This window comes from Amblyomma americanum, chromosome 1 (assembly GCF_052857255.1).
Source record: "Amblyomma americanum isolate KBUSLIRL-KWMA chromosome 1, ASM5285725v1, whole genome shotgun sequence".
In the NCBI taxonomy this organism is placed as follows: domain Eukaryota; kingdom Metazoa; phylum Arthropoda; class Arachnida; order Ixodida; family Ixodidae; genus Amblyomma; species Amblyomma americanum.
The window spans coordinates 211,883,619-211,898,612 of record NC_135497.1 but is presented as its reverse complement, the minus strand read 5'-3'; the positions used below and the strand labels follow the sequence as shown (position 1 = coordinate 211,898,612).

Genomic DNA, 14,994 nt, shown 5'->3' with positions numbered 1-14,994 from the left:
CTTTTTTGTTTTTTGCACTCGGAGGACAGTGTAAAAGAATAAATTAACCACATCGGAAAGTATGCTTCTAGCCTGCATCTTGTATGGAGGACAAAGGTCTCTGAATGAAACGGCAGTCTTTAAAGGCACTCTCTTGCGTTGTGTAAGGAGAATAATATGGAAGCTTCAGTATGGTTTCATGGAAACATGGCGACTAATTTAAATACTGAAAAACCTTTTCTCTTCACTTTTGTGAGTCTAACTATACATCCACAGCACAACAAAGGTCTCTCCTAGAGTCACTAAATAAAGACTTAGTGACTGTAGTCTCTCCCACTCACCTCGAATACAACCTCTGCTTTGCTAGACAGATCGAGCCATCTCATCCCAAAAAAACTTTACAGATCACGGTGGCAAACCGCACTGGAAGATTGCGAAAGCATTGATGCCTCTCCCACACTCGTCACCTCTTTTTGCTTCACTATTGTCATGTCTAGGCTTTTTTTGTCGTTTGTTTCTGTTTTTCAGCATTTTTTTCATTACTTATCATTTTTTTTTAATTTTACGTCACTATACATTTTTACCTGGTTTACTCTTTTTCCACCTTTCTTTTTTCGTTTTATACTCCTTCGAAGTCCGAGGCTGTTTTGATGTCCTCACACCCTCACACTACCTCGACATCCCCGATTTTTATTCGCCTCTAATTACTCCACATCAACCAAAGTGTTTTTGTTTAAATAATCATCGGTCATCAATCAGATTTCAAACCTTCATTCGGCTTGGTAACATATTTTCCTACAATTCTGACATCCACCCACTATATCAACGTCCGGGACTATTTCAACGTCCAATCAACTTTCTTGCCTTTAATTAATTATTGCACATCAACCAAATTTGACGCACATTGACATTTTATCCTCCTCTATTGCATACAATTATTCTTTTACTCCTCTTCCTCAAACAATGCAACGGTTGCCGACACATTTTGCACCCACTTTCTGCAGATCCGAAACGCGAACAAAGCCAAATAATGCTTTCGCATTATAACTTCCTAATCTCATCTGCTAATCCCTCATTGCCATCCAGTGCTATGATTGGCTTCTTTTAGGGCATGACTCTTTTGTAATATGACGCAAAAACATCAACTTCTTGGAAAAATTTTTGATATCCTTTAACACTGTCATCTATAAGTTTTTAAAATTCAACATAAGAATCTTATATACTTCTGGCTTATCTATGCAGGGTCATCAGGCCAAATGATGCATTGGTCCTCTGTGCCATATAGATATATAAATTTGGGATTATGAATATTCAAATTTTCGAACAGGAATTGAACGCCAATGCGAGGACAAATGCCTGCGAATATCGAATATCTGTATAGCATTAAAAAATTTCATTAAAAGATCAATAGGCAATTGCCTTTGTTATTTTTCAGACATGTATGGATTTTGGAACCAAAGTAAACAATGTTATACTGACACAGCACTATGCAAAAAAAACAGGACATGCACAGAAGTGTGTACTTCTTGATTGGGCAACATAATAGTATACGGTATTTACTTGATTGTAAGTCTACTCGAATGTAAGTTGACCCCCAATATCAGTTTCAAGAAAAAAAACATGGAGGTCATTTCGGAATGACCTTTAACAATATAACATGATAGCATTATCCAGCGGTGGCTGCCTATTGCCTGCCGCACTCAGCTGTCGCGCGGGCGTGCTTGTGGGAACTTTCCAAAACGAAAATGTATTCGACACTGGACTACTCATCCACACTTGAGCCATCATCTAACTACTGCTGCGATCCCACAGCACGTGGATCTAACGTCATCGTGCAGCGTAATCCTGCACTTCGCAAACAGCCGCATCATATAGCGTGCATGGTGCATGGACTACAATGCACCATGCAATAGGAGGCATTTTTACACTACTGCTTGCACTGCCAGTGACACCTCGACTCAACACCCCCCTTTCCCTCAGACACCCCATGCAAAAGTCAACAAGTGGGCTTTCCCGCATACCTTAGTTTATCAAGAGGTAGCGGAGCTCAGGCTAGAACTGTGAAGCTGGTGAGACGAGTGCTGTGGATGTGGGTGCTAAGCATGTATCACATTATGGATAAAACAAGAACTGTGGGCCTTCGCACTGCGATTGTTCAAGAGAGGTGGTCGGCCATCGTGTTCTCATCACAGGACATATGTGGGAAGGTGCACCAACAGAATTGCGCAGGAGGTGCAAGCCTTACAGCGTCCTAATATGACCGGCCCACATGATAAACGACGTGAAGGCAATGCCTTTGTACTGTTTTCCTAACATTTGCTGCTTGACTGACTTTTTTTATTGACTGTACAGAGGGCAAAACACTCGTCTAGAATGACTGAACTGTGTGTTTTGCATCTCCCAAAGGCTCTGCGATGAGGAAGGCAAAATTGACAGTGAAATCCTACGAGTTTAACTGCACACGCTGATGATGTTCACACCATTTTTAAACAAACGTTATCAGTAGATATCCCGTGCTCAGCCCGAAACACGCCCAGAATGTATTCTAGGGAAGTGTTTTGCCCTCTCATCTGCTCAGGTATTGTGCTTTTTCTACATCTATAATATAACAAAAAGCGACTATCTTTTCAGTGTCTGTCAGCATTGCAATGATCCACCAGCTGAAAGCCTTCCATACCATGTCAGCAGTTCCCCGATTTTCTGCAACAATAAAGCTTTTAACTGCACAGAAGTCCACTACACAAAGCAATGCCAGGCTCTGCACATGCAGCCGAGCAACAAACGGTGATGCATGAGTGCACCTCGTCACACTGCTGTCACTTTAACAACAATGCACATCCGCTCCAAAACTGTGCTGCATTCATGTGTCATCTGCTTGTTGACTTTGCACCAATGGTCAAACCTGTTCCAGAACATGGTGAGCATTGTGCACTATTGCACCGCAATATATTTCACATGCAACCACCATGGCGGTTCAAGGATAACAGCAAAATCCCTCTCCTGTAGTTCTGCTGTGCAAGGGATGTGGTGGTATGCGTGTGAGCACTCAGTTAACATCACCCATGGTGATGAAGCATTTCAAAGTTGAGAGGTGTACGCTGCAGCCTTGCCATGCCACAGTTCTGTTCTAGCTGCAATACAAAAAATTCACGGGATTGTTACCCGCCGCGGTGGCTCAGTGGTTAGGGCGCTCGACTACTGATCCGGAGTTCCTGGATTCGAACCCGACCGCGGCGGCTGCGTTTTACAGAGGAAAAACGCTAAGGCGCCCGTGTGCTGTGCGATGTCAGTGCACGTTAAAGATCCCCAGGTGGTCGAAATTATTCCGGAGCCCTCCACTACGGCATATCTTTCTTCCTTCACTCCCTCCTTTATCCCTTCCCTTACGGCACGGTTCAGGTGTCCAACAATATATGAGACAGATACTGCGCCATTTCCTTTCCCCCAAAACAAATTATTATTATTGTGTGGAGTCGGAAACTATTCCTCTTGTGTCGATGAAATTTTAAAACAACAAACGGGATCCCTGTAAGAACCATGACCATAATGACGCTGCATACCAGCTCTTTCTCCTAACACGAAATCTTGAGCCAGAACTCAAAAGCACCCAATTTGCTTTTTATGCACTCGGAGAGGGCTTAGTGTGTACAGAGTTGGCACTGTAACTAGTTTAATTTATGGGGGTTTAACGTCCCAAAACAACTCTGGCTATGCGGGATGCCATAGTAAAGGGCTCCAAAAATTTTGACCACCTGGTGTTCCTTAACGTGCAATAACATCAACAAGTACACAGCCCTCAAGAATATCAGCCCCATTGAAATTGGACTGCGACAGTGGGGATTAAGCCCGTGCCTTTCGTGTCGACAGACAAGTGCTATAAACACTAAGCGGCCACTGAGCCACCACGGCAGCGGCTCGGTAATTGCGACGTGCTTTGTAATCATTCTTTGAGTACACAGCTTAACTCGCATATGCCAAAATTTCAGCAATCTGAAAGCATTAAAATATTTTTCAATATAACCGTTTATTTCACTCCCAAATCAAAATCATCCTTTCACTGGCAGAAATATTTTTATAAACACCAACTTTCCAGCTGTCCTACAATGCAGGATATTTGGCAGATTCACAACCTGTCAATATTTGACATAGACTCTAAAATTGAATTTCTCATCACCAGCGGTGGTTTCTTTATGACAATGGACAGAAATGATTTGTTTTTATTGCAGAATTACAATGTATTCGACGGACTCAAATTTCAAAACTGGTGTCCAAAGAAGACTGTCCGATCTTTCTGAACATCAGAATGCATAAAAGTAAACAAACTCAACACAACCCATGCACAAGAGAAGGTTACACCCTCTTGAACCTACGCTGGCCGGCACAAGTTTTTGCTAAACTTTCAGAGTTACTCCAAATGGTGTCCTGCATGTAGGACGCGAGGCATATATTGGTTAACTGTGCTTGAGCTTCAAAGAATGCGAGTGCAAAGCATAGGGAAGGCTGCACAATGTGTAAAAGAGAAGAACAGAGGTTATTCATTTGAAAATCACCTGAAAGGTTGCTCATCGATCTTTATTAGAACGAATGCATGCAACGACAGGTAAATGCACAGTGGTTGGGAAAATGAGAAGTTTGAACTTTTCTCCAAAGCAACCAACAAAACAACCACAAGTTCTTGCACTATTGATAATGCAATACTATAACACAAAACAGCCTTGTTGTGGGGAACAGCACTGAGTGCTGAAGAGAGTCCTGACAGCAATTCTTTGCTGGATGCAAGGCACAATGACGTCTAAGGATGCTCGAAATATAACACTAAAAAAATGGGATAAGCAGTTTTTATGAAGCAGGCTAGCCAAAAAACTGCACTACTTTTGAATTTTAATGAAAACTTTTACAAATTTTACAAATAGCCAGAAAGCATTCAACATTTTGCAATAGAAACTGGAATAAAATACTAATGTGCACTAAGCAGTCTCACACAACTGACCTAAAGTATGAGCTTTATTTACACTAAAAGATTACGTTTTTTGAAGGCACTAATCAAAGTATTTTTTGTTTCAGCAGCCACGACCCTTGTGGCTTGTTATCATGAGCACCTTATGTAAATAAAGGCTTTCTCAAGTAACACCAACATAACAAAGAAGCTAGCACAATGTGAAATGGTCACGAACAGCTGGTATTCTAACAGACGAAATAGATTAAAGACAGTGAGAAAACTGCTCCATAAATATTGTGCCATTTATATAGGGCAGAGACAGTGCTCTCAGAAATGGTGATACAGATGTCAGTGAATTGTTTTGTCGGCTCTTGTTACAAAGAACACACAACTCTTCAAGACTGCAAACACAAGACACATCATTTTGAGGCTGGAAACCTAATTGACCTCTCTCATTCCTGACACTAACACTGCTTTAAAAAACAAAGATTTTCACAGCAGCATTTTCTGTGTTGTCAAAAAAACAGCAATTTGCTCAGTGATACAAACCAGTGACCTTATAGTTAAGCTCACAAAAATTATCTCGCTCAGGCTTCAAGACTAAAAGAAATTGTGTGACCTTTCACACCCAAAATCTCTTCACTGAGGCAGGGTGACAACTAGTGCCAGAAAATCATTCCGTACAACGTTTTTGAAAGTCACTCTCCAACAATAGGTGATGCCATCTATGTATGAATGCGATTTTACTTCCATTATGCAAGTTTACCAGCATAGCAGGCTCACTCTCTGTTTTCAGGAAAGACTTGGAGCGACAGCGTGGATGTTGTGCAAGGGCAGAAAAAATGTCATTTTCTGACAAGTTTGTCACAATACACAAAACTTGCCAATGTAATTAATGACGAAGGTCAGTTACCAGCACCTTTCATGGGGTATTCAGCTAGAACCTTGTTAGAAAGTATACCAATTGGTAGTAAGCAAAACATATACCAAGGGCATCACAGACTACTGCTATATTTTATGAATAGCCTCCTTGTGGTGTTTCAAAGCTGGCCTCCGAGAGAATGCCTTTTGGCACAAGTCACACTGGAAGGGCTTTTCACCCTTATGGGATCTCTCATGCCTTACAAGGCCTAAACGCATCACAAAAGCCATGGGGCACAGCTGGCACTGAAACGGCTTTTCACCAGTGTGGGTACGGATGTGTAGCACTAGGCTCTGCTTCTGTGCAAAAGTCCTACTACAATGGTCACAACGGTAAGGACGTTCACCAGTGTGAATCCGCTGGTGTCTCACCAGGTTTTTCTGGTTTGAAAAGCTGCTATTACAGTGGTCACAATGGTAAGGACGCTCGCCCGTGTGGGTGCGCTGATGTATCTTCAGAGTGGCCTTTCGTGCAAAGCTGCTTCCACAGTTGGTACATTGGTATGGGCGGTCGCCTGTATGAGTGCGCTGGTGTCTCTTCAGATTGGCTATTAGTGAAAAGCGGATTCCACAGTCATTACATTGGTATGGGCGGTCACCGGTATGGACTCGGAGATGCACCACAAGCTTGGATCTTGCTTTGAATCTCATGCTGCAGTTGGGGCATTCATGTAGCTTATTTCCTGTGGGTTTACCGCTGTGGTTACCCATGCCGGAAGGAGTAGACTCCATGCAGTGGCTCACAGGGTGCCTTTCACCGGTTGAATCTTGCACGGGAGGTGTGCCATGGGCGCTCCACGTGATTACTGAGCCTGTGTTGTACAGACAGAGTACTTTGAATAAAATGCAAGAACCAACAATCCACAGTTCACTTGGGGTTAGGAAAAAATCTTGAATGCAGAGAGCACACTCATCAAAAGCTGTGGATGTTCATCAGAAGTTTTATTCCACAGAACAGGCCTAAGGAGAACTCGGGCCTGAAACAAGATGTCTCTACACTCAATTCTGCACGCAGGCAAAAAAACATTTAGGCTGCAAGAAATTTTATCCCTCAAAAAATAGGGCACCCTTTGAATTCATCCAAAGTTGGTGCATTTGATCTTTGCACTTACATTAAGAAAGACTCTGTCCGAACTCCACCCAAGTGGGCTTAATAAATAAACAACTGGGAGTCAGCTATACTTAATCCAATGCACAATGCAATTTTTTGTTTTATTTGCTCCTCAGACAGTATCTAAGGAGGCCAAGGCTCGTCTAAAAGCCTGGCAAGGCCTTGGTCCCTTGTACAATTTCTTGCATCAATAAACAGAACTCACATTGGTGACAGTTTGGTGAGTAGTACACACATCACAGAAAGCAATTTTCCAGAATATCAAAGGCACATATAATCGTCATTCACCACAGTTCAGTAAAGTGAAGCTTCTATATCCTTCAATCTATTCAAAGACAGTCTTCAGGAAAGCATATATGGAGAAAAAGTGTGATTCTAACCTGGCGAGTTCTGTCCAGAAGGTACACCATGGTTGTGGTCTCTGGAGCTCAGACCTGCATGTGAAAAGCAGATTACATCCACTGAGACAAAAGATTACACATGCAACAGCTCATGCTGTGGTATGTGCATGACACTGTGAATATGGAATACAATTTCGTAAAACAGCCTTTCAAGGTTGTGTAAATTCAGCAGGTAGAGCCTGAAAAAAAGAGTTCCAAAGCAAACATTCTTGACCTTTAACTATGCATGCAGATGATTACTGTTCTTAAGCTCATGAAAAACTGACAACTGTCTACAAATTAGAGACCTATCGGAACCGAGTCAACAACCATTACATTGACAAATGATGTTGCGCGTTTTCTGGCCTCATGGGAAGGACAGTCTTTAGACAGGCTTAAGAACTAATGAGTGTCTGTTATGTTTAATGACACAAAACATTGATACAGCCATCATTTCATTATTAAACCATTCAAAGCTATTGAACTGTGCAAAGGAAAAAACTTTTCAGAGCATGGCTACCAGTAAAAACGTCCAAGTTACAGCTGCCCATTAATGTTGCCAATATGCCCAACACAATGTACTGCCTCCGTCTCCAAGAGTGTAATTAATCAAGTCAGTAGAACCACATCTAAACTGCACACTACTGTTTCTTGGGTGCAGTTAGAGCATTTCATATTTACTCATTTAATGCCTGCACCTCCAATTTTGGGACAAGGAAAAAATGAAGAAACTGTTATGACCCGAGTTTCACAATGCACTTCTAAATGCTGATCAGTTCACCAATGCGCTGTTCTGAAAAAGGTTTAAGGTTACCAGCTATTCTAACACCATGGATGGCACAAAAGAAGCCCATGTCTGGGAACACACTGATGAGGTGAGGTCATTGCAACAGCGAGACAGGGAGCCGAGGATGACAATGGTGAATTTTCATGGCGCAAGGGCAGCTCTGGCCAAATAGCAGCATGGCATCACGCACTTTCCTCTAAACAAGGTGGGGTCAAACACCCATTTCCAAGCATTCCACCCAGCAGAAGCCAGGGACAAAGCTTGCGTTTTGTAGCACTGGCGGGTAATTAGTGGCACTAGGCATCCAGCACCGCACATCCTATGTGTAAGGTGCATGCTCCAATGTCAAGACCACCACTGTAGAGGCAGTGAACATGGCGACAGGTTGTGAATAATAGTGCGACTTGTCAGCTTTTCATCAGCTGCTGCATTATTCTGAGCATAATCGCAGCACTACACTGGTTTTAAAGAAATTTTGTGATTCATGAAGGCTCGTGATTCAAAGGGCCCTAGCAAGGCAACTAAAGAAAGAACACTGTGGGTTATCAAATCTAGTAAAAAGGGTACTACCTTGACAAAACAGATGCACATAACAAACAGTATTACAAGAAAACTTAAAAACTTTGTAACAGAACACCCCATACAGCAAAATTTTACCTGCTCTTAAAAAAGTCTTAAAATGGAATGTAAGATGTCATAATGCAGGGTAAATGCACACAGCAAAAAAACACTGTTTTGAAATAGTAAGTAATGCTATGCACATCACAAAATGAGATCATTCAATAGAGACCAACCACAAGGAATCGTATTGCACACTTCAGCAAAGCCAAAAAAATGCCTATAAAGCAGTGAACAGCTGCACATACATTAACATGTAGAATAAACCATATGATACTGATAGCACAGATTTTGCACAGCTATAGTCTTCACAAAGCCTCAACCAGAAGACAAAGCAACAGTGTGAAGTAGTGGAGTCAAGGCCATACAGCACAAGAATCAAGATAAAGATTGAAGCGTCAAACACAGATGCGCCAGAAGGCTAATTATTCAAACACATGCAATTTTCACCTTTTTGACGTCTCAGCTTTGAAAAACAAGGAAAAACACAGCATCAATGAAAGAATCAGTGTACAAGATTAACATAACTATCACCCAGCATCAATGAAAAAATCAATGTGCATGATTAACATAACTATCACATAGCATCAATGAAAAAATAAATGTGCATGATTAACATAACTATCACACAATGTCCACCATAATTGCATTTTGTGCTCCTTCATGTCACATTAAGTTTTTCACGATGACCATCACCTCCGTTCCAGAGTTCTTGTTTTGGTCTCTGCATAACAAGATGGGTTCTGATTCGCCATATTTTGCACCAAAAATAAGGGCGTCATTTTCTGCAATTTGCATTTTTATTTGAGCATAATGTTTTGGAACTAGTGATCTTCCTTTATCAAAGCTGAGCTCGAGATGCTTATTTTGTTCAATTCTCCAAGTCACAAATTTACTTTACAAACAGACATGCAACATGTTATTGACACCGGCACAGAATTTCTTCCAAAAGTATGCAACATTTCCTGTATGTAATAACTGCCCTAAAAAATAAACCTTTTTGACCCACTGGCTTCTGGAATGCCCCACAGCCATCAAACCTCCTTGCCTCTGCACCCTTTTCATGGACTGCCTGGCTTGTCTAGGAAAGCTGGAAGACCAGCTGGCACTTGTTCGTCAGGTCCCGCTCTCTCCATGGTGCTTGATTTTGAGTGACCAAATACAGTGATCCTAGTACTAGTTTCATTTGGTTTATAGGGGTTTGACATCCCAAAGCGACTCACGCTATGAGGGACGCCGGAGTGAAGGGTTCCGGAAATTTCAGCTGCCTGGGGTTCTTTAAGTGCACTGACATCGCACAGTACACGGGCCTCTAGAATTTTGCCTTCATCGAAATTCAACTGCTGCAGCTGGACATCGCACAGTACACGGGCCTCTAGAATTTTGCCTTCATCGAAATTCAACTGCCGCGGCTGGAATCAAACCCGCGTCTTTCGGGTCAGCAGTCAAGCGCCATAACCACTGAGCCACCGCGGCAGCTGATTCTAGTACTAGTACTGCTAAGCGCACACAAGAGTAAACAAGCCGGAGGTTGCATTTGATTGCTGTACGTAGTCACGTGTTCTGTATGTGCCACGACTGAAATGGGAATCTCATTCAGAGCCTCATTTAAACTGTTCTACCAATGTACGCCAATGTTTTCTGCTGCACGACTCTCGAGCTCAAAAAAAAAGGAACCTGGTGCCCCCTCAGCATCAGTAACACCTGAACAGGCCACAATGCAGCAATCTATTATTCCCGTTATTCCCTTCTTCCCTCTCCTTTTTCAAGACAGTCATTTCTGTGGAAAAAATTATACTGTTTGCAAAGCGAGTCCACTAAACAAAATTTTTCTTTTGAGGGCGAGCCCACATTCCTCGTCTAGGTCCCTGTAATTAAAACAATTACATCAAAACCATTTTCATCCCACTTTGTACATAAACACAATGCACTGAGATCACTGCACATGCAATTTTTCAGGTTATGAGCATCAAGCAATGGCAGGCCGGTACTGAAGGTTTCTCCTCTTGAATGTTGTACACCTTGGCTTATCAATAATGGCCTGAAAAATAATGGAGAGCAAAGGAGTGTCTTTAAAATGAACAGAAATACCACAAGCACCAGCACTTGTGTGCTTTTTTGTAAACGGCAATGCACAGAGCAGTAGCGAGCATTCCAAAAACATCTGACAACAGATTGCATCGTTTTCTTTCTTTCCTAGGCACAAAATGTGAAAGGATATGGTCAGAGAAAAATAAGTGCAACTAGCATTGTATTAAAGTACAAACGAATATTTGAAACAGGTGTTTTCTACCAGCTAAGACGCAATGTCAATAGTGTTATGTCTAACATAGCTGGTCTGGATAGTTCTCTAGGCAAAGCCAGATGGATGTACACTTTGTCCTCGTAATAGTGCTCCTCATAATTGTAAAGTCAAACAGAGCATAGTAGCCTAAGCAGAAGTCTATAAAGCCACAAGCGAATTGGTTATGTGCTTTGTGAATACAGCACGTAAAATGCAGTAGGCACTTGTGTTTGAAAGTTAATTGGTTGTGTTTATGGCTTAATGCAAATACAAAGCCAGGTACTACTACTGGGGATGTGAATTTACATGTTTTCAATAGTTAGACACCTGTGAAGTAAGGGTTGGAAGCATTTTTAAAGGTTAATGCTTGGCAGTTTGTAGTACCAGGACTCTATTTGTTTGTGACATCAAGAGAGCAAGACAGAATAAGTATGCAAAAACCCAAATTCTAATAGTGGAGGTGCCCACGTGCTCTATATATCCAATAATCACAGATTTTTTTGCAAGTGCTGAGAATTGGGCTTGTTGGTTAGCGGCTATATTCAAAACAGAGCAAGGACGGGGCACAGTGAGAAGACACGAGCGCTGAGTATCAACTGGTTTTATTCCAAGGAGCTCAGCAACACACGTAATATAGGTTTGGCAAGCTAAGAACTAAAAAATTCCAAAAATTGCATCATGAATGAGGGAACGGCATGTGCCCAGCTCGGCTACTGACAAGATATCAAAGGGCAAGACACGGAGCAACAAAACAACTGTAAACACAGAGCAACAAAAAATTTATAACAATGTAAACACAGCTAAAATCTAATGACAATGCATGCACCAGAAACATGATGATCAAACGCATATATGTTCCTGAGCTTTCTGGAATAAAACTAGTTAATAGTCAGCCCTCACGGTGCTTCCTTACTGTGTCCCGCCCTTGCGCTGCTTTAAATGCAGTAGATTGGCATCCCAGTATTAATTGCAATGGCAGATTACCTAACTTCAACAGCCATAGGTAATAAGTTATTTGCACGGGAGCAGTGCTTTTAAGAGAGAGAAGTGCACTGGGTACCAGTTAGGAATTTTGTTACTGAAGCCGGGATACATTTTATCATAGTATGAAAAGGGTTGCAGGTGACAGGGAAGATTAACCTGCTAGAAAGTTTGTTTTACTGCCTGTACCAAGTTCCAAGAGCGGACCCAGAATGGTGTTGCACATACTTCAGTAGGCTTTTCCTGCTTGTCACATTAACACCGCACCTGGTTGTACCGAACACTGCAGCAAACTCACTTCTTCATTGGGTGTGGAATTAGGATGCCACAGAAATGCATATATGTAAGAAAAAGTAAGCACGGTGTCTGTTTTGCCAGTACCCAAAGATAACCAGGCCAAAATTCACCTAGGACACGCAACTGATTAAGTACTTAGAGGAATGTGAGAACAATTTGCTTGTCTCAGCCCTACATTTTCGAAACCTCTGTTTATTGCAGGAACAGCAGATGACCTTGGAAGCAAAAAAGCTGTCAATCCATACAGCTCAACACAGGCAAACGCGAAAGCAATGAGCACAACAGAAATGCCACAAAAGGTCGTAAACCTAAGCTCACCAAAATGGCCTGCACCCCATATATAAATGCTGCCAAGTCAAGACCCATTGTATTCGTCACAAATTACCCAGAAGGATTCTGATGTGCCTAACTTGGCACACAATTATCAGAAATTGAGAGCAACAGATACACAATTTGAAAAAATCTGAGCCATAGGATATCATCTGCATATCCAGCAGTTGTCCATAGAGGTTGTTCCTCCAGCATCCAGCACTCCTGCGAATATGCTTGATTTGCCTGCAAAATGACACACAGAAAAGCATAACATGCACAAGAGAAAGCCTCAATTGCACAAAAGCAGAGTTAAATACAGTAGCCACTTGTACATGGGGAAGGTGTGGAAGGCAACCCACATTTACTGGATGTCCCGGTAGCCGTGGCCGGTGAGCCAGCGGAGCGGGCTGTTGACGTTGCTGGCTAGGCCTGTTGCCGAAAGCGTTCTGTGTTGCATGAGCGAGAGGTTCTTCTTCACCAGCGCCGCTACAGATGCTCCCCCATAGCACGATGTGCAATTAAATAAAAATAAAAATGGCATGTACAGGTTTCATGTCAGGAGAGGCCGGGTCAGAAGTCGGGAAGGCTGTCGGGTGGAAGAAACGACCTCGGGCGGTCGAGCCTTGCTGCATTGCAGAGGGCGAGGGGAGCCAAAAAATGATGACGGGAGGAACAGGTGGGAAAAGTCATCGAGCAATGGGAAGCAAGCTAGGCGTGCTGCGTCGTAAGGTGAACTGGTGGGGCCGGCAGTGGGGTTGAAGCTGGCCAGGAAATGCCAGTGCCGAGAATGTACCCGCGCCATTATTTACGGGCGATATGCAATGTGCGCTGGCCCAGTTGGTGCAGGCAAACATACGGCGTGCGGAAACCGCCGCCATAGGAGGGGATGCCTCAGCAACTTGCGACGGTGAGACGATGGTGCACGGCACTGAGCTGGAGATCTGCTGCATGGGACTCGGGCTGCTATGCAGGGAAGTGGTCAACGAGGAGCACCGGCTTTATGCAAAAACAAGCTCACTATGGCAGTGGGATGGGTGGCTGGGGGCACAAGAAGCAAGTCCGGAGCGTAGTTGTCGAAATGGGAAGGATACGGTAGGGCTGTCTCATCTGTCACGGAGGCACAAGCACTGGTGAAGGCGCCAGGTAGGCAGGGATACGTGGCAAGCATGTCGGGTGGCGCGTTAGGTGCGACAAGGCCCTGGGGTGGTGTGCATGCGTGCCTCGCGGCAGGAATGACAGTTGTGCTCACTGTGGTTGGGCTTGAGGTAGCAGGCGAACTTGGGACTACAAGTGGGTCCGGACCTGGTTCGAGAGAGGGTGCTGCCGGCAATGGCCCAAGGGCAGGCGCCACAGCTGGGAAGCAGGGAGGGTAGGAGGTGCCCAGGGACGGGAGCTCACAGGTGGATGCCCATCTGTAGGGGCCGTTGCAGCAAACTTGGGAGAGACCGGGGTGTAGTACGAGACAGCGGGGTGTGAAGGTGGGCAAGACACCGATGCGTGCTCACGGGGCACTTGCCGAACCGCGGGTGGGGGCACATACGGTGGCGGCGATAGAAGAGAGACCGGTGTGGGGAGGGGCGCTGACGTGGGAACAAGCGACGGGGAGGGTGAAACAGTTGTGTTAAGCAGTGCTCGCGTGACTAACTCTGCATGCTGGAATAAAACACAAAACTGCAGCTGCAAAAGCTGCAGACATGGTACTCTTCTGGCACGCCAGCAGAGCTCTGAACAATGGTAGCGTAGATGTCGACCATAATCAGTGCTGTAGCATCGATAAGACAGATAAGCAAGTCGTCAGCAGAGCACCTAATCGTGAGTACTGCACTACGTACGATACAGGTGTAAGAGTCGTCTAGAGCCACAAGTCAGTGTATCATAAAAGCAAGCAGATTCATGAAAGCCTCAGAGAAACGTTTCTCTTGTGTCCAGAATAGGGTTGTAGTGCCAAAAAAGACAACACATAGCAAGCGAGGCGGGACAGGCGCAACTTCCAACTGTTTATTCACCGCGAATGCGAATTCTTTTTGTGCGCGAGGGCGATACATCCAGCAAAAGCTTTGGTCTTTAAGGGTGATGTCAATGTCTAAAATCTGCAATCTCTTGCCTTGGGCAAGCTCATGGGTGAAGTCCAAACCTTTTCCAAGTAGTTTAAAACCAGATAAAACTTCTTCCACTATCTGTGGGTAAGATTTTTTGCAAAGGAATTAGCATTGGTTCTTGCGTGGCTCCTGTGCTATGTAACATCTTTGCGCAGATGGACAGATCACTGGTGGAAACTTTTGACAACGCCAAAGTGCCGAAAGCTTTTAGATATGTTGACAATTTTTTAATTATTTTAAAGAAACAGGTTTCCTCATCTTACCCACAAATAGTGGAAGAAGTTTG

General features: G+C 43.6%; 1 protein-coding gene across 1 annotated transcript; it reads right to left on the bottom strand.

Moving 5' to 3' along the window:
* Nucleotides 1-3,984: 3,984 nt before the first annotated feature.
* Nucleotides 3,985-14,003, bottom strand: LOC144114583 (uncharacterized). Its single transcript, XM_077648421.1, has 3 exons — nt 13,859-14,003; nt 7,331-7,384; nt 3,985-6,651 (listed from the first exon to the last, which is right to left on the bottom strand). Exon 3 carries the CDS (start codon nt 6,569-6,571, stop codon nt 5,927-5,929), a length of 645 nt encoding a protein of 214 aa, XP_077504547.1. The 5' UTR covers nt 6,572-6,651; nt 7,331-7,384; nt 13,859-14,003; the 3' UTR covers nt 3,985-5,926.
* Nucleotides 14,004-14,994: the final 991 nt, after the last annotated feature.

Coding starts and splice junctions, on each gene's coding strand:
- LOC144114583 (XM_077648421.1), bottom strand. CDS start 6,571: ATGGAGTCTACTCCTTCCGGCATGGGTAACCACAGCGGTAAACCCACA.